The 20,776-nt window shown below is 44.5% G+C and overlaps 1 protein-coding gene across 2 annotated transcripts in view; it reads left to right on the forward strand.

Annotated features, from left to right (window-relative positions):
• Positions 1 to 20,776, forward strand: part of LOC147417442 (ubinuclein-1-like) — a 113,671-nt gene that overhangs the window by 82,852 nt on the left and 10,043 nt on the right. For both annotated transcript variants that reach the window (XM_086506566.1, XM_086506567.1), the window contains 3 exons: positions 2,212 to 2,292; positions 2,698 to 2,793; positions 2,868 to 2,944. In XM_086506566.1, coding sequence (XP_086362692.1) covers positions 2,212 to 2,292; positions 2,698 to 2,793; positions 2,868 to 2,944 — 254 coding nt within the window. The remainder of the gene's footprint in view (positions 1 to 2,211; positions 2,293 to 2,697; positions 2,794 to 2,867; positions 2,945 to 20,776) is intronic.

Consider the following 20,776-nt stretch of genomic DNA (forward strand, 5'->3'; position numbering starts at 1 on the left):
CTTCCAGACATGTGCTATTACTTCATATGTGTTTACTATATTTTTGAACAAAACTAGAAAGACAACTCTGACAAGAGACTTAAGAGATTGTGTTTGATTGATTGAATGAATGCTTAAACTGAGTACAATAGACTCCTTATATAGGAGACGAAGAGTCACAAATGAAAAGACACGTCTCATGGCGAATAAACAGGACTCTAGGCGTAGAGACACATCCTTTGGACGAAGAGCTGCAACCATTGAATGAAGAGTCGCAACCGTAGAGCGAGGAGGTGCGACCAGTCGTCGAAGGAGTGTGGCTTTTGACGAAGAAGCAGGTCTCTTGAGCGAAGGGTCCTGACCATCCAAGCGTAAGGGTCCTCCTTGGCATGGCACTTCGCGTATCTGCATCGGTGAGTAAGTGTACATGATATAACTTAGTCACAATCGTGACAAGATCCGCCAATGCCATGCCCACACACGTGCTTTCTTTTCCGCTGAGATGGTAAAGAAAGCCATTGACAGGATGAGGACTAGAGAGCATATGATCACGATGGCTTGGTAGCAGAGCATTTTATACATGCCAAAGATTTGCTTGCAGAGCTTCTAGCAGTGATGTTCAACCGTGCCATGTGCGAGGGCCTACCTGATGCTTGGAACTTGTCCACGATTGTACCTATCTTCAAGTCAGGGGACCCTATGGAGCCTGGGAACTACCGGATGGAGATGTATGGAAAGGCCTCTACTCTCTATGATCTCTCGGATGATTCGGGCTAAGGCCTTAGTGCCACATGAGATTATTCGGGCTGAGCTAGTTGCCCCTCCTCTTGTAGTTGAGGCTCTTATTAAATCAGTTTCCTGATGCATAATTTATGGGACCATCCCAGAGACAGATATGCTCGGCTAGCACGTGAGTCATCCCGACAGCTAGCGCTAGAAGGGGACACAACATGTTGGTATGGGCAGATGACATCATGGTTTGAGTCACATGGCTTCAGCATGGATAGACTGCCTCCATTCCAATACTCCTTGGATGCACCTTCCCTTTTTCTCACATGGATAGAGCCACTAGACTGATATGTCAGGATTTGATTCAACTAGATACGAGAAGCACATGGATACGGTCGATACAAGAGTTGGTCTAAGATGGCTTTCTATAGAGAGCATCTCCTCCAACTAATAGAGGATGGATATGTGATCAGACCGGCCTATATGGACACTCATTTATCCTATGGGATACGATGTGCTATTGGTCCAATGTGCACATCATCGCATCAGCTAGAGATTGAGGCTGGCAGATTTAGGAGAGTACCAACAGAAGCGAGGACATGCCAGTTATTTCATATAGAGCCAGAGTAAGAGTTACATCACATTTTATCATTGTCCGGTATACTATGAGATACAAGGGTGCTTTCACTGTCTATTCAGAGAGGGATTTGGACCGTTGGCTATAGTCATGAGATATCAGGATCAGAGATGCCTCGGGTTGTTTTTGCTAGAGTTGCGCAGACACAGGGACAGTCTTTTGAGGAGACCAGGTAGTGGGAGACATTCACAGAGGGAGATCACTGACTTCTTTAGAGCAGGGACTCAGCAGCCGGATGAGCACGCTTCACATCAGACTTCAGAGCCCACTTCTACCAGAGTTATAATAGTGGACATAGCCATTGAGCTCGGTAGAGCTAGACGCCCACGTCTAGGGGAGCGACCACGACATCGACGGGGGCTCCTCCAGAGAATCAGGACTACTCTAGCACGACATGGGGGGCACCCAATATGACTATTTACAGAGGCGGACATTGACGAAGATCTTCAGCAACCAATGCAATACTTTCTCGGACAACTCCCGATGCCGCGCATCCTCGAGCATGGATGATGATGATGATGATGATTTTCAGACTGACGATTTTAGTCTTTTAGTTCTAGTCTTTCACTTTACTTCATTTTATTTTTGTACCCATATTTTTGTACCCAGACATTGGATTAGATCTACAAAGATTGTATCGGTTTAGTCTCATAATCTCTCTCTCTCTCTCTCTCTCTCTCTCTCTCTTTGTGTGTGTGTGTGTTGTGCGAAGTACTAGATCCGAGCTAAATCCTTTAACACTTCTGCTGCACCTGACAATTGATGCAATATGTTTTGAATGTCTTTAATGTTGCTTGTGGCATAATTATAAATATGAAGTGATTGTTTGAAGATAGTGTAACGGGTAAGCCTTATTGATGTTGCAGGTGGTCGCAGAAGAAGATCCGCTTCCCCCTCCCCCCAATCGATTCAATTCTGTCATTGAAAAGATTGAGCGGATTTACAAGGTTGGGTCTATCTTCCCATCACCTTTGATTGTTGTAGACATTGACATGAACAGGGCTTTGTGAGGCTTAGCATGGTGCAAGCATAGTTCTAGTGATTTATTCATATATATGTTCGTCTTTATGTTTTGACTGCATCTTTCAGTATAACGTGGTCAACCTGTGTGCATGAAAAATTCCTGCTCAATAGAAGGTCTAGCATGGGTCAAGCATAGTTTTAATGATTTATTTACATATATATGGTCGTCCGTCTTTATGTTTTGAGTGCATCATTCAGTACAACGTGGTCAACGTGTATGCATAAAAAAATCCTCTTTGCAATAGATTGGAGCACGGAGTTAACTTAGAGCATTGGAAGTGTTAAGGGTCTTCACAAGTTCAGGTTTCAGTTTTTTCTTTCTTTTGCAGGGCAATGATAGTTCAGATGAAAATGATGCATTGAATGATTGTCCGGATGATGATCAATATGATACTGAGGATTCATTCATTGATGACAGAGAGCTGGTGCGGTACTGTTTGTAGGCTTGCTTGTCAACTACCCCCTTTCTTTGCACATAAGTAGTGCCTTGGTTTTGCAGAACGAGTATTTTTCAGTGGACAAGGCAAAGTTGAAGCATGAGGGTTTTTTTGTGAATCGCGGCAGGCTGGAATGGGAGTACGTTTTTACTGAGAAAACCATAGCTTTATAGAGTTCTTTTGTGCTGACTGAAAATGATGCATATATATACAGTTTTGAAAATTCAAGAGATAGATATAGGGTATTTGAATACGCCGTTTTGACACACACACACACACACACACACACACACACACACACACACACACACACTTTCTTTTTTTTTGTAAATCAATTTGATTTATCTATCTTTGGGAAACCTCAAAGAGAGGAAAACCCACCAAAGATGTACAAGAAAAGGAACACAAAAGTGTTCGGCTGTACAAAATAGCTAAAAGCATTCATAAGAAAGCTGATGTATCTCTGCCGTGATATCACCAACTTCCAAGGCGAACCGCAAAGACTGCCTAAGGGAAATCTTTAAGAAAGGCAGGGGATCTGTATGAATGCGATGGAACATATAGCCATTACGCTGTCGCCACAAGCTCCAGTACGCCCAAAACCTGACCCACATGAAGAAGACTGCAAAGCACTGCAACGCCGGTGAGAAGATACCAAAAACCCAAAACCGCTTATGGAAGATTGTCGTGGGAAAACGTAGCCGCATACACGCAGATACCCGACGAAGGAAATCTCGAGTAACACAGCAATCCCACAAGAGGTGACAAACATCCTCCTCGGTAGATAAGCAACGGACACATGATGAAGGGTGGATACGACGCATCCTAAGAAAGGTACCCACAGGGCGCACACCAAGTAAACACCGCCAAAGAAACAAACGCTCCTTCAACGGCAAATGGCTTTCCCATAATGCAGATATAAGCCTTCGCCACCAAATATCTGATTTATGCATGTGCCAAATAGCGTTGCAATGATCAGCAAGCCATGGATGAGGCAAAGGAAGAGCATATGCCTGGCCGGCAGAAATATCTTGAAAAGGCATTTCCCCAAGCTTCCAGTCAGACATGCGATCACCATCAGCCAAAGGTGAAACGGGCAAAAAACCTATCAACATTTGCTGTAATTCTCTGAAACTCGACGATAGTGCATGCCCAATCCAAAGCGGCGAGTGGCAAATGGAAACTCGAAAGTGAAACCAGCTGTATCCACCACATCCTCAACACTCGAATGCCACGGCAGGAGAGGAAATACGCTTGGCGAGGCGAGCGGTCGACCAACGTAAGAGAAAAAGCCCGGCTCCAATGAAGGCTCTCCGCACGAAGTGAATTTCCTTCCCTCCGAGCATTCCATGATAGATGAATCGTAACTTGTTTCCATGCAAAGAGCAAGGTGGAAGAAAGTGGGCATCCAAGAATATGACCATCCATCTTACAAAATACTACCTCCCAAATGGATGATTGCGAATGACCAAATGATGATGTAACTACATGCTGACTCAAGTGTGCAAACATAAGAGTCCAAGGTTGAGATTGTTGCGTAAGTGTAGGCAAAAGCATAGCCTTCCTAGCAAGGACATGCCTACGCAAGTCCAAAATATTTAGACCACCAAAGCGTTTTGGTGTACAAAGTTTTGCCATTGACATCAGACACAGACCTTTTTTGTGAGCATGCATTCGCCACAAATGAGACAAAATGGCCGACATGAGAGAATCAAGACAATGGCTAGGCCAATGCAACAATGGCAAAAAGAACTGAACGCATGCCATGAGGATACTCTGAACAATTCGCAGGCGAACATGCAGTGGCCAAGTAGAAAGCTTCCAGTAATGCAATCTAACATCCAAGCGATTCATAACCCAATCCACTTTCTACGTGTGAGTAACATTCCATCCAATTGGATAACCCAAGTGCCTGGTGATTACATTCGGAAGAACAATCTCTCCTGGTCACAACAGAGCATGCCAATCACAAGAACGAAGTGGCAAAAGCTTTGATTTACGAAAATTGACTTTAAGACTAGCCGCAATCGCAAACAATTCCAAAGCTTCCATAATTACTTGAACATCGCTTTGCTGATTGCGGGGCATAAACAACGAGTCATCCGCATAAGCCTACCCAATAAAGGTATGACCCGATGGTAGCTGCAAACCTTGAAGATGTTGTGCAGAGGTCAAGTAATCAAGATACATCAACAAAGGATGAGAGGCAATTGCATACAGCAAAGCACTAATGGGGCAACCTTGCCTAACCGAACAACCAAGTGGCCACGATTCTGTCAATTCCCCTTCCAGGATCCCCGAAGACGTACTACAATCATACAAGAAGTAAACCACATTGGCCAACTTAGGACCAAATCCTAGACATCTCATTGTGGCAGCATTGAAGTCCCTTTGCACGGTGTCAAAGGCCTTTTCAATATCAGCTTGCATGACCAACACATCTTGTTGCGTATACTTAGCATACTCCATGCCAATCATAACATTGGCCAAATTGTCCATGATTTGACGACGAGGAATGAAACCATATTGAGCTTGATGAAGTCCTGTAAACAAATAGTCCTTGATGCGGTGGACCAACATTCTAGCAAAAATCTTGTAAACCACCGGCATCAAAGTTATGGGCCACCAATGAGAGAACTGCTCGCAAAGCGCTTGCTTGGGCAACAATTTAAGTAAGCCCTCTTTCCATGAAATTGGTAGATCGTGTTTCTCCCATGCCACATTTAACATGAAAAGCAAGGGCTATTTAAGAGCATCCCAAAAGGAGAGGAAAAATTCCACAGTAAGTCCGTCCCAACCGTGAGATCTCCACCGGCCCAATGCAAGCAAGACACCATGCAATTCGGAAACAGAGAAAGGATCCTCAAGGTATTGTGCCTCCTGCGAAGACAGGATCGGACGAACATAAGAAAGCAAGAATTCACGCGCTCGACAAGCTGTTGAAGAAGGCTGAGATGGAGCAGCAAACACCTGACGATAATGTGAAACCATAACCTCAGCAAGTTCCCGCTTCGAAGAAGTCCAAGCACCCGAGGGAAGCATAACCCGCTTAATTGACCGTGAGACCCTTGAATGATGCAGATGCTTAAAAAATTTATTCGAAGCACAACCTTTATCCATAAAAGCCTGTTGACGTGCACACGTATGCCATTTAGCAATTTTCCTCTTATCATTTTGCTGAATACACACTTTAGCTTCACATAACTCCATCATTTCAGAGGCTGCACACACACACACACACACACACACACACACACACACACACACACACACACACACACACACACACACACACACGCACGCACACACGCAGTGGTTGTGAAAACGTTATGTATTAATGACCAAAATAGTTATGCTGAACACTAGTAGAGGCTCAGCTGGCAAAAGACCCAAAAACATTCAGAATAAAAGCTGTCCACTCCTGGTGGGGGGCTTCGAACTGGTCCGCACCAGCGCGGAATGGTTTCAACAGGTTTCAGAAGGGTTGGAGAGCGACGTCGCAACGCTGGAGAACGGCGTCGGATTCTGCTAGCATTCTTGGCTGGGGGTTGGCAACACAGTGGCATGGTCGAGCGAACTTCATAGAGGAGAGAGGGGCCGAGCAGAGCTATGAATAATATCCTTTCTCTGTCGTAAAACTGTATATAATATATGTGCATGAACTACTAAAAGAGCAGGCTGTGCTCTTACATTCTTTTGCCTCCATAGCTTGGTTGGCCTGCACGCATCCCACACATAATATAATCTATACTAAGATGTCAAGCGACAGCATCCCAAACAAGATCGGCTTTATGCAGGGGAAGAAAGCGGCTGTTGGCACCAAGCATGAGATTATTTAATCTTAGGAACTCACAACCTGATAATGATTTGTGCCCCGTGAGGAGTTTGCACGCTCCAGCTCTGGCCCACACCTGGACGATGCAAGGGAGATTGTGGACGCCCAACTGGATGCAGAGAAGAAGAAGTAAGGGAGATTGTGGACGCCCAACACGATTGGCTTTATGCAGGACTGAAGAAAGAAAGCGGTTGGCACCAACAAATAGCATGAGATTATTCAATCTCAGGAACTCACAACCCAATGATGACTTGTGCCCCATGAGGAGCTTGCACGCTCCTCTGGCCCACACCCGACGATGCAAGGGAGATTGTAGATGCCCAACGGGATGCAGAGCAGAAGTTTATGATCTCTACCAACATGTCATGCATGGGGCCACCCCCTATAGTACCACCTCAACGGAGAGGTCATGCTGTTTGATGGCATGGACTTGAGCTCGGTCTTGCTAGGACTAAATTCCGCTGCATGAGCTACCTAGAGGCTCATGTATAGGAATACGTCCATTCAGCTGGATGGCCCTTTATTTCTGAGCGAACCTTCTTATGGGAAAGGATTTTCATAGGCCTATGGGAAGGCGCTCTAAGGTCAACACGCAGGAAAAATTTAAGCTAAGCAAGATGAAGAGACTCTATGAGAGATGAAGCGATGGGTAGACACGAAGCGAGATGGGAGAGAAGCATTGAGGGATGGGGAGTATTGCTTTTGAGATGCAACCACAATTTGATTACTCAAGCATTAATGGTATGGAACAACGATTTGGCGGCATTCTTGGACATAAAATGTGACTTGCACTAGTGACTTATTCAAAGGTGTGGTGTGCTTTAGTAGGTGATGCAACCACTTGCGGTGTGTTAGTATAGGTTGCGCGATTTTTTGAAGACAAAGCTCCCCAATGAAACTCAATGGAGGGGTCTCTGATGTTGACCTCTCCAAATGCTTAGCTGTTGTCAAAGGTTGAAGAGCTGCCCGTTCAATCAAAGCATCAGAAGATCACCTTGTGATCAATTCTACTTTTACCCATAGCTATGGGATGTTTGTGATAACCTAGATGAATTGCACACCTAGTGACAATGTTTTTCTCTAATGGGATGCAGTAATAGATGACTGCAGTACATGCATTGATGCATTCTGGTTGTCACAAACTTATGACATGGCAGGCCCCCGGACACGCAGAGAAATGTGATGACAGGCTGCAGCGGGAAAACCCACCGGAAATCACGCTGACAGGCTGACACATGGCAGTCCGTACGATTTCGGTAAAACGCGCTGATGACGTGACAATCCGTACAATTCTTCGTAATTTGCACTGGCTGTTTTTACGTTGGCTGATTTTGGGACAGCTTTTGGATTACAATTGCTTTTGAGTTAAAGAGCTTTGAGTTTGAGATTTCTTGGGCTCTGCTTTTGGGCATCCCTTCTAACAAAAAATATGTCTGTTGGGCCCTCATTACTCAGAGCATCTGGACTCAGAGTCTGAGTGTGAGTCCCCGTAGACCCCCTTGTACTTTGCACCAAGGTTAATATAAAAAGAAATACCAAAAGGGGCGCCAGTGTCTGGGGCAGATACCTATTGGCACGGAACTACACCGGGCCGTGTCAACTTTTGTGAACTGTTTTAAAGTGAATCTTTGCTGTGTCGCGGTAGAACCTAGACTTGGGGTGTCCAAGTTTGTTATAGTGGTATCAGAGCGCGATTGATTTCTCTTCTACAGGGAAAATCCAATCCTTTTCTCGCGACACTTATGGATCACAACAAGAATCAGTCGACCTCTTCTGCATCTGCTAATGCGGGAGAAGATCACGAAGAAGATTTTGATGATTTAACAGAGGAAGAGTACAGGCCACCTCGGCCTACTCAGTACAAACTTCAAGAGCTGGAATGTCGATAGCAGGTTGACGAGTGCACCAAGCAGATGATTAAGTTTGCGAAGGATCCTCAGTTTGCAAAATTTGTCCCCTAGCAATCCATCGCAGAAGTGCACACCCAGTGGCAGAAAGCCACAGAACCATCCATCAAACTGGCAATTAAGAAACCTGTCACAAACTACTGACATGTCAAAGCCCTAAAGAAGGGAGTCAACTTGCAGATGTCGGCCGAGGGGCCTAAACCCTAAGAAGAACAAGTAACACAAGAAGAAGTCCTACCAACTTATGGGGACCCCGTCCGATGGGGCCCCAAGTGACATAAAGGAAATAAAGCAAGACCCACATACACACACACACACACACAAGAAAACGCGCTGACATGATGACGTGGGAGATTTTTGAAAATTGCACTGGCATGATGATATGGCAGGCTGTACGGATTTCAGTGTTTTGCATTGGCTGATGACGTGGCAGGTTGTACGGATTTCTGTGATTTGCGTTGGCAGCTTTTTGGCATTTTTGCATTTGCGGATGACGTGGCAGCTGTACGGATTTTTGTGGTTTGTGCTGGCAGCTTTTTGGCATTGATTTTTGACCAAAAGGTTTTGAGTTTTGAAGGCTCTTCATTGTAACTGCTTTTCAGGCCAAGGGCCTTTAAATATGAGGTTAGGGCTCATCTCTGGCATGCTTCCTGGAGAAGGTGCAGAGTCTGAAGTATCGGCTTGTACTGTGTTGAAGCAATATACAGAAATACCGAAAGGGTGCCAAGGTTTGGGGCCAATACTCTCTGGGGTGGAATTCCGCCACTCCGTGTCGCTGTCGTCTCTCTCTTTCAGTTCAATTGTTATTGAAGTGCTAAAAGTCTGTTCAGTCTGTTCCTTTCTATTGGCATGTGGTGCCCGTCTTGTGACAATGGTATCAGAGCATCAGGCGTGTGCTTTTTTGAAAGCATACCAATCCTACCAAAGACCAGATAGAGCAAGATCGCACTTCCAAAGTTCATTGGAAATTTTGGCTTCGTGCTCCGACCCCGGACTCACTAGCTACTCCCACCCTTACCACATCGCGCATCGGGCACGCTCCCGTCTTCACCGCTCATGTCTTACAGGGCATAAGCCATAAAGATCACACAAGAGAAGGATCCAAGATTTGTTTCGAGCAGTTGTTTTTCTCAGAGGCAGTGCCATGCAGATGTTGATCTCTTGTAAGGTGCAGCGGAATGACTGTTTAACTTTGCTCAAGATGAGTGCTCCGAACTATGCTCAAGGTTCCTTTTACTTACGGAAGGGAGAGTCTTCCGTTCCTGTAGTGAGAGAGTGCAATGGACACAAACAACGTGGTGAACACTGTGAATGAAGGTGCATGAGACAGAGACATTGAGAGAGAAGAATACGACACCAGAATGTTGTCAAAACCCTCATCCGAAGGCCCCCTTAGCACTTTAAGATTTCAGCCAGTCTCGTTGTCGTCCTCATCGTCATCGACACCGTCGGCAGGCTGAAATCTGCAATCTTTATCTGCTGAATTCTGACTCTATGTCGATGACGACGGCAATGACGACGATGCAACGATGACGCAGATGCTGAAATCTGCATTTTCCGGGCTGAAACTGCGAACTTCGATGGATCTGACCGTGCGGCGAGGAACTGTTGCGGGAAGGTGGGATCTGCAAGGTTTGGGGGTTCTACTGCGGGTACTGCTGCTGAAAACTGAAAACGCTGATGCTTGTGGGGATTCCGTCGCAAAGATTTGCAAAAACACTGAGTTGTCTTGCAGATGCAAAAACGCTAGGGCTGAAAATTGTCCTACTGCTGCCGGTTGTCCTGCAAATGCAAAACGCTAGGCTTGTTGATCTGTCTTGCTACTGCCGGGGCTGATCTTCTGTGCGCAAAACGCCAGGCTGCTTGTGGATGGAAACGCTAGGTCCTTGCAGATGCAAAAACGCTAGCTCTGCTGATGTGGGGGGTCTTGCTGAGAAGTTGCCTGTTGAGCAAGGTGCTTCTGTTGCCTCTTTTGCTAGAAAGTGCTAGCGCTAGGTTTGCATATATACAAACTTTGCAAAATTGCCCTACCTACTTTCCAACAAAAGTCACTTAAAAATAACAAGTGAAAAATGTCAAAAATAGGGAAAATAGGTCTATGCACTGTAAAAATGCTCCTGATGGGTTCTGATGGAAATGTTGATGATCATGCCGTGTGCAACCAGAGGATATGTATCTAATCTAAGTGATTGGTCATGCACGGTCTGTGAATAGACTCACAAAAGTGCCAGATCACTTCCTATTCTAGACTGACTTGATTGACTAAACCTTGGTCATGCTGTAGCTTGTCCACGGACACATAGGGTTGGATGTGTCACGTGACGTCCCCTCCTTTTCAAAGTGAGGTACTGGTACCGAACTGTATGGCATCGAGGGAGATCGCCAACAATATCCGGAATCCTCGAAAGGACTCTTCGCCAGCCCACTCTCATGTGTGGGTCGCGCGATACTTGAACTTCATAAAGGTTTGCAATGCTTGCTTCTTTGGGCCGTGCCGAAAGCGACACAAAGTCTTCTGTGGCTCCTTTGATGCTTCAACTTCGTCTAGAGTCATGCTTCTTTCTTCTTCAAGAATTTCCATGGCTGAAAATTCCTGAAACCACTTCCAACACAAAAACATGAACATACCTATTCCATGTAAAGTGAATGGAAAAAATCTTGTCTTCCTCAAAGACTGTGCATGCAATGTAGATGAACAAAGAGACGGAGTGCTAAACCATTTACCACACACATGCAAACAATTAGATCGAATCTTGTCGTACTGATCTAAATCAATCAACTGTGGCAAAACACAATGGAAATGCCCATGCTTGGTGCTCATACTTTCTTGTACTCTTTCTACAACTGTGTTGTGCCAAGGAAGAGACATGGAATGTGACTCCCTTGAATGCATACTTTTCAGCTTTTCATGAATAATCCGTATACATTCGTGCTCATTCATGAGTGAAACGTGCTCAACGTACAATATGTCATGCCTAGGAAAAGGGATCACATAAAGACGCTGGCCAAAATACAGGAAACGATCACGAATGAAACACTCGAACAATGCGTACTGACTAATCATTCTTACACATAATACTTCCTGTAAAAGTTCTTTGGACCTAGGTTCGAGAGCCAAGATCGGTTCTTCCTGAGGGGGGTTTTGGGACCTAGGCTCGAGAGCCAAGATTGGTTCTTCGTGATTGATCGAATCTGCAATGAGGTTAGCTTCGCTAGAAACAGTATCAACTAACCCATCATGCTTGTGAACAATCACATCATCTTCATGCAAATCATCATGCTCGTGAGACATCGTGATCATCTTGCAAATCATCATGCTTGTGAGAAATCACATCTTGATCATCATGCAAATCATCATGCTTGTCATTGTCATCCAAATTATCATGCTCATCATTATCATCCAAATGATCATGCTTATCATCATGCAAATCCTGTGTGTCTTGCTTTGGAGAAGTAGAGACTAAGAGAGTCTCCTTTTCTTGATTTTGTGCAAAGTGCGGCTGCACTTGAGAAAAGAGTCGCAACATCTCTTGCATTCTTGCTCTGTTCTCGCGATCAAATCTTACTTGTCTTTCTTTGGTCTTGCGCTCGTGCTCACGCTCTATGGCTTCCATTCTTGCGTTGTATTCACGATCTATGGCTGCCCTTCTTTGTTTGTAGTCACGATCTATGGCTGCCCTTCTTTCTTCGTGTTCAAACTTCCTGTCCATAAACAACGCGGCAACTCCTTCATAGGAGTTAGTGCAATCCTTGGCGTAGATGGGGAAGGAGGAGGGTCGGAAAAACCTCCTCGTGGGGAAAATTCTTCTTCGTCTCTCTCATGCTCATCACCTCCAAGCGAAGTATCCATGCCGCTTCGAGTGATGACCATCCATTGAAGTCGTGGGTTCTTGTGGTCTTGGGTTCTTAAGTTCACAAGGAACTTGGGTTCTTGGGGGTCTTGGTTCTTGCGGTTCTTGAGTTCTTGAGGTCTTGAGGGTCTTGAGGTTCTTCTTTTGCTTGCAATCTGTGTTACAGAAGGATCTTCTCTTTACCCGAGTTCTGCTCTTTTCCGCGGGCGCACCCCTTGGCTGCCTTGCACTCACACCAAGGTTGCTTTTTCCCACCTCACGTCGATTCGCCGGCCACTTAGTGCACGGTCCTCTCTCAATGAGTGCACGGTCCTCTCTCAATGAGTGAAAAGAGGCACAAGGGGAGGCTTGACAAGCCCTTCTTTCTTGGGTTTCCTGTCACTCTTCAAAAACACGATTAGGAATCGACACGCCCAAGTGAACTTGGGTTCGTGCAATCTCAACAAGCAAAAAAAATTCTGTGGTTCTTGTGGTTGTTTCCTTGAGTGATACAGAACACTGCCAAAACTTTGATACCAATGTTAGGTGCAGCGGAATGAATGTTGAACTTTGCTTGATGAGTGCTCCGAACTGTGCTCAAGGTTCCTTTTACTTATGGAAGGGAGAGCCTTACGTTCCTTTAGTGAGAGAGTGCAATGGACACAAACAAAGTGGTGAACACTGGGAATGAAGGTGCATGAGACTGAGGGATTGAGAGAGAAGAATAGGACACCAGAATGTTGTCAAAACCCTCCTCCCAAGGCCCCACTCTCTATGGCGAGAGCGGTCTACTATTGATTGCAGAAATCTCTACAATGCTTGCACTTGCCAATGATGTCGATGACGATGAGGACGACGATGAGAGGGGCTGAAATCTGCAATCTTAATCTGCTGAATTCTGACTCTATGTCGGTGACGACGGCGATGACGACGATGCAACACGACGCAGATGCTGAGATCTGCGTTTTCCGGGCTGAAACTGCGAACTTCGATGGATTTGACCGTGCAGCGAGGAACTGCTGCGGGAAGGTGAGATCTGCGAGGTTTGGGGGTTCTATTGCGGGTACTGACTGCTGAAAACTGAAAACGCTGATGCTTGTGGGGATTCCGTCGCGAAGATTTGCAAAAACGCTAAGTTGTCTTGCAGATGCAAAAATGCTAGGGCTGAAAATTGTCCTACTGCTACCGGTTGTCCTGCAAATGCAAAACGCTAGGCTTCTTGATCTGTCTTGCTACTGTCGGGGCTGATCTGCTGTGCACAAAACGCCAGGTTGCATCTTATAAACTTGTCCTAGAAGTTTCGTTACGTTTGGATGTCATTTGATGTTGTAAAGGATGTGATTTGTTTGTCGATGAGCGATTGGTTTTTGGTGATTTCAATCACTTGAGTGTAGCTTGAGTTAGATGCGAGTTGTTAATTGCTTTTCGAGAGATTGACAACCTTTTGCAGCCTCTATGCACTAGTCGAGTCAGCTTCGTCGCATGGATTGACAATTTAATCGTGGTTCTCGCTAAAACTGAATAAGATAGGATAGTGAGGTTAGACTACCGTCCCACATTTTGCGCCTTGCCGGGGATCGAAGAGACCTAAACCATGGAAAAACACGAGCATCTTGTGAAGTTATCCTTTAACTTCCTCTAGGATCTCCTAGAGTAAAAACTTTATTTTTAAAAACCGCATAGCTTAAGATTGTCGTCTTTTGCTGTGTAGAGGTAGCTTGGAAGTAATCGTAATTGTCGAGTGCCTTTAGGATTGTAGGATTGTAGAGTTAGATTAGGATTTTGAGAATGATTGATAGACGAGACAAGTCTTGCCTACAAATCTTAGCAGCTTCCAGGAAGCTAGGGAATCACCGAACAGTTGTTTTGGTGCAAATTGGAGGCCAAAAAAAAAGAGAATTCAGCGTGCTGTAATTTCTCGCCAGGTTTTGTGAAGTGCTCTAAAGTGCGTGGGAAATCACCATTTACTTGGGATTATGTCCGTGGAGACTTCTATTGTTGTTATGCTGTTGAAATTGAGCGAGAGTACGGGAATTTCAGCCCAATAAAAGTGGGAAAGATTGTAGAAGTTTTCACGTTTTTAGAAAGGGGCACCAACCTTTTAGGCCAGCAGCGTGTCGTTATCTACTTGGGAGCGCTCTAGCTACCAAGTTGTGACGTGTTTTGAAGTAGTGAATTCCAGTCAATGAATGGTTCCAATATCCAATTTGCTCTCTCTTGATAGAAAGATGGTCCATTTGACAACCCAAATGGCAATACCGTGTAGCAATAGGAGCCCCATGGCGTAATGAAAGTTGTCTTTGTTCGGTCTTTAAGAGCAATCTTCAATTGAAAATAGCCTGAAAAACCATCACACACTGTACCTCTCATAACTTGCCCATTGAATCCAAGATTTGATCAATGAATGGAAGAGGATATGGGTTCTTCTTAGTGGCTGCATTTAAGGGTTTAAAATCTACACAAATCCTCCACTTTCTATCCTTCTTTGGACTGACAACTACTGGACTCACCCATTCTGTGATCTCCACAAGGATGCCATCTGCTCTTGACCCATCCTTCTTAGCCTTTGCCGCATTGGCTTAGCACCTTCTTTCAGCTCTATATGCATCTCTTCTCCTTTGAACCCTCTGATCTCTTCATATGAAGTAATGAACAAATCAGGATAACTAGCCAGCATGTGCAAATATATCTCCTTCTCCATAGCTGAGAGGTCTCCACTGATCATTTGTGTCATCAATTCCTACTTCTTTGACAATTCAGCCTTGGTTTGCATCCGCCCTTCAATCACTTCATAAGGCCCTTCACTTTCATCCTCAACCTCATTTGCAAATACGACTAAACCAGACTCTTGGATTTCTTTGTCCATCAAAAGAAATGCAACATCAACATCCTCATCACTGTTGGTAGTACTTTCATTGTCCTCGTCAAACACTGTGGAATAGTCTTCATCACTAGACTCATCCTCATCTTCATAAAGCTCTTTCAATCGTTTCCTTGTGTCCATATTATATAGCTTCTTGGTACCTGTCTTTCCATAGAGGCTAATCGTACCATGTCTCCAATCTTGAACAGCTCCCACTGCACGTAACCATGGTCTTCCCAATATAATAGGATATGCTCCCAACCCTGCTGGCATCACATGAAAATCAACCACTGCCTTTGCATCATATGCCTCCACTTCTAAGCTCTTTACAACACCCAAACATTTTACTTTTTGATGGTTTGCCAATTTGATCCGAAACCTTGACACCCCAGTCTGTAAGACCCATCTTCTCAACGCATGAGTGTATTATGATACATATTTGGGCTCCGCCATCAACATAACCTTGTCCCATATTTTTTCTTTTGTGCCACACATCTACTATTGGACAAATGTCTGGTAGCTCATCCATCGCCAACACCTTTACTGAACCTCTCTTTGGCTCTTTCTCCATTGGATTAACCATCTTCTTCCACTGTCTCTTTAGCTTAGGCACCATCTCTATAAGCTGCCTAAAAGTAACATCTGCCTTCTTGCTTGTCAAATCCTCTTTCAAGTCATAGCTTAATTGCCCACCCCCTAGTGGAAAATCTGAAACATGAAACTTGCAACGAGCCCTTCTTTTCCTCATCCTCTCCCATGCCAATGAAAACTTTCGTATGTACGCATCTATTGGCTCACCTTCCTTTTGCACTAAACACTGTACTTCTTGCCACACTTTGTCAAGATCTTCTATCTTCATAAACTCCACTTCTAATCCATGCTTTATATTGTCCCAACTCAACCTTACGGGTGGATCAGCCCCACGCAACTCCTCTTCAAATTCTTTGGACCAAACTCGTGCATCACTCTTCAAACAAATTTGGAGAAGGCGTAATATCTGCGCCGGGTCATGAATCTGGTTACTAATGCATTTCTAAAAAGTCTTCCACATCTTCATCACTTCTTCCATGAAACTCCGGATAAGAGAAAGCCATGGCTACCCAAGTTCAATGATTTAAGAACCCCTTCGAACACACGTGCAAGAATCCAAAACTTTTGACTGACTCGATTCCCAGAAACTTCAATGGAGCTCAACTTTAGATAAGGACAAGCACATGCATATCAAATGAGTTTTCATAGTTAATCATCGGAATTACAACAGGCAAAGGACATTCCAGGATCTCTCGTAATCTTCTTGGCCCGAACATAAAGACTATGCGTTGTTGGAAAAAATCTTCCTGGACACATTAACATTTATTTGGATTCTTTGAGTTAAATGAAAAGAAGTGAATTGAGGGCCATTTTGATCATCCATTAAAGCCTACCATGAAGCTCCCAAGAAAGCACACCTGTCTTATCCTCTGATTTTTGCCAGAATTTCAGCAGCATAACAACATAAATGGCTCAAAAGACCAAAAAACCAGCCATCATAACTTGGAAAAATTTTGACAGAGGTTCCCCAGAAGTAGAGCAGTGAGAACCCAAAATATAGACTGTATATGTATGCATAAACTGCCAACAATAGAACCCAAGCATCAAGTAGAAACCACTAGTACATAGCCTATGGCGAGGTCACGAAAAGGGTGCTCCAGCTACCTGTATCACCGAAAGGATCTCCACATTTGAGAATCCCCCAACTCAATAAAACCTCACGCTATCGACCTTCTCACGAAGGCTAATGCAAATCGCGTATAGTCAAGTCTCAGAAATGACTATCTGCTTGTTTTAAAAGTCAAGCTCGAAGGTTTTCACAAAGTTATACACAGATTATTTACATTTGTGAAGTTACTTTGTGTCATAAAGTACAGGGAAAGTAAGACGTATAGATCAGGTGAAAGCCAATGTGGATGGAAACGTTAGGTCCTTGCAGATGCAAAAACGCTAGCTCTGCTGATGTGGGTGGTCTTGTTGAGAAGTTGCCTGTTGAGCAAGGTGCTCCTGCTGCCTCTTTTGCCAGAAAGTGCTAGCGCTAGGTTTGCTTATATACAAACTTAGCAAAATGCCCTACCTACTTTCCAACAAAAGTCACTTAAAAATAAGAAGTGAAAAATGTCAAAAATAGGGAAAATAGGTCTATGCACTGTAAAAATGCTCCTGATGGGTTCTGATGGAAATGTTGATGATCATGTTGTGTGCAACCAGAGGATATGCATCTAATCTAAGTGAGTGGTCATGCACGGTCTGCGAGCAGACTCACAAAAGTGCCAAATCACTTCCTAGTCTAGACTGACTTGATTGACTAAACCTTGGTCATGCTGTGGCTTGTCCACGGACACATAGGGTTGGATGTGTCATGTGACATCTCTATAGCTACCAAGCCGCACACTCCAATGACTTTGCAAGCTTTCAAGAAAATTTTTGCCCGAAGTTATATGGTTTCTGGCATCTTCCTTCGGAGTGCAACTTCTGGCAGAGTGGGGTATCCTGAAATGCTTCCCATGGAAACCCTAGCAGATTGTAACTTGAAATTTCTTGACATCTCCTAGTAGATGTCTCTTCACGAGCAAATAACCTTGGAGGTCCAGTGCGATTGCTATCTTGGGACTACCATCGCACACTGTTTGTCCAAGAGCTGATGGACCATCTTGTGCTCGGCTACGACCTTATGGAATGAACCTAACCCTAATTTTTGGTGCAGGTTTCAGGATGGAAAGTTAGTCGACTTTTCGAGCTCGACTGATGTCGAGATTGTTTTTTAAGTTTGAAATCTGTTTGAGAACTTGTTTGGTGATCCTGTTTGGAATTTGTTTGAAATGTATGGTATCTGTTTTGAACCTGTCTTGGTGCTGATTTGAAATGTTTGACTCTAGTTTTAATACTGGTTTCATTGATTGGTGATTTTACTCCCGGGTGGAGTAGTGAGAAATGATGTTACAGAATGCTTGTTCATACTCATGGCTCGGATCCTTGTGGTTATTTGCGGGGGGAGTATTGAATGATTGAAAAGTGTTGTTTTTACTCATGGCCTGGACCCTTGTGGTCATTTACGGGGGGAGTATTGTTGTTGTTACTCATGGCCCGGACCTGCATGGTTATTTACAGGGGGAGTATTGTTGTTGTTACTCATGGCCCGGACCTGCATGGTTATTTACAGTGGGAGTATTAAGAAGTCTGAGCAGTGGTTACTCTCAGCACCTCCAAACGACACAAGCTGCATTCTGGGGGCGTTTGGTTGTAAAAGGCCTCTATATCTCATGGCCCGGACCTTTTTAGGTTATTTGCGGGAGGAGTGATGAGGGAGTCGTTGAACAGCTCATGGCCCGGACCTGGATGGTTATTTGCGGGGCGAGTGTTCATCGGCGGCTTTATGTTTCTATGTCTTGTAACATGCATATGTGAGCATTTGTGTTGCATTGTGATGTGCCAATCACTGAATATTCCTAATTGGATGAGATTGCCTAGGTATGTAATTTTAGTGCATCAAGATACCCGTGGAAGATCAGTACGGTCTGGGTGTGATGGCTAATTTTACTACGCCGGAATATCAAGAGTTCCGATCTAGACGAAAGGAGAAGCTAACTCCTTGATCAAAAGAGCTGAAAGGAGAAGCTAACTCCTTAACAAAAAGAGCAAACTGATTGTCCCTCGGAATGACCCTCGGAATCCAATACTCTTTTTCAGATATGCTGTAATTGCGGACGAATACTCTTTTTCAAGAAGGAGAGATGTCATAAACTGCTGACGTGTCAAAGCCCTGAAGAAGGGAGTCAACTTGCACATGTTGGCCGAGGGGCCTAAACCCTAATAAGAACAAGTAACAAAAGAAGAAGTCCTACCAACTTATGGGGACCCCGTCCGATGGGGCCCCAAGTGACGTAAAGGAAATAAAGCAAGACCCACACACACAAAATTGCGCTGACATGATGACGTGGCAGATTTCGGAAAATTACGCTGGCATGATGACGTGGCAGATTGTATGGATATCCGCGTTTTGCATTGGCTGATGACGTGGCAGGCTGTACGGATTTCCGTGATTTACGCAGTGAGCTTTTTGGCATTGCGTTTGGACCAAAAGCTTTTGAGTTTTGAAGGCTTTCACTTTTTCAGGCCAAGGGCCTTTAAATATGAGGTTAAGGCTCATTCTTTGGCATGCTTCCTAGAGAAGGTGCAGAGTCTGGAGTACCGGCTTGTACTGTGTTGATGCAATATAAAGAAATACCGAACGGGGCGCCAAGGTTTGAGGCCAATACTCTCTGGGGTGGAATTCTGCCACTGCATGTCGCATGTCATCTCTCTTTCAGTTCAGTTGTTATTGAAGTGCTAAAAGTTTGTTCAATTTGTTCCTTTCTATTGGCACGTGGTGCCCGTCTTGTGACAAAACCTCCTTCTCCGAGGATGTTTATAGAGCAAGTATTACAGAAGGTGGTTCAGACACAGATCAATCGGCTTTTGGACACGAACAATCAATCCAAAAAGCAAGTGAAAAAGCACAACAAGGGGAGCAATTATTCTGGTTATTTGGGCCGTCGAATCTTCTTTTGGATCTGCAAGAAAGCACAAGAAGCATGTACAATTTGAAGGACTACCGAGTTCTTCTTCTTCTTCTTCCGACAGTTCTTCTAGCTCTTTTCTACCGGGAAAATCCGATCCTTCTCTCGCGACACTTTCGGATTCCAACAAGAATCAGTCGACTTCTTCTGCGTGTGCTAATGCGGGAGGAGATCACGAAGAAGATGTTGATGATTTGACAGTGGAAGAGTACGGGCCACCTCGGTCTACTCAGTACAAACTTCAAGAGATGGAACGTCGACAGCAGATTGACGAGTGCACAAAGCAGATGATTAAATTTGCGAAGGATCCTCAGTTTGGAAATTTTTTGTCCTAGCAATCCATTGCAGAAGTGCACACCCAGTGGCAGAAAGCCACAGAACCACACATCAAACCGGCAATCAAGAAACCTCCTTCTCCGAGGATGTTTACAAAGTAAGAATTACAGGAGGTGGTTCAAACACAGATCAGTCGGCTTTTGGACGCGAACACTCAAAAAGTAAGTGAAAAAGCACAAGAAGGGGAGCGATTACCCTGGTTATTTGGGCTGTCAATCTTCAGATGCAAAAGAAGCGTGTACGATTTGAAGGACTACCGAGTTCTTCTTCTTCTTCTTCCGACAGTTCTTCTAGCTCTTCTGACTCGAGCGAAAAGGATAGAAAAGGCAAAAAGTGAAGCAAAAAGCAAAGCTTCGGAAAGGGCAAGAAAAAGGCAAAGAAATCTAGATTTCGCCAATTTCTGACAGTTCTATAGAGGATTCATCTTGTGACAGTTCGGACTCCCACGACCATATGTTTTATGCAAAGAAGAAGCATTTCTACATAGCCAACCAACATGACTTCCTTGAAGACAAAAGTAAGAAAGTAAAAGAATTCAAAGGTGGACAATGGATTAAATTTGAATCCTTTTCTGGGTTTCGAGATGCTCCGAGGGCTTTGGCCTTCATTCA

The sequence above is a fragment of the Adiantum capillus-veneris genome, chromosome 30, assembly GCF_014529385.1.
Source record: "Adiantum capillus-veneris isolate H3 chromosome 30, ASM1452938v2, whole genome shotgun sequence".
NCBI lineage: Eukaryota > Viridiplantae > Streptophyta > Polypodiopsida > Polypodiales > Pteridaceae > Adiantum > Adiantum capillus-veneris.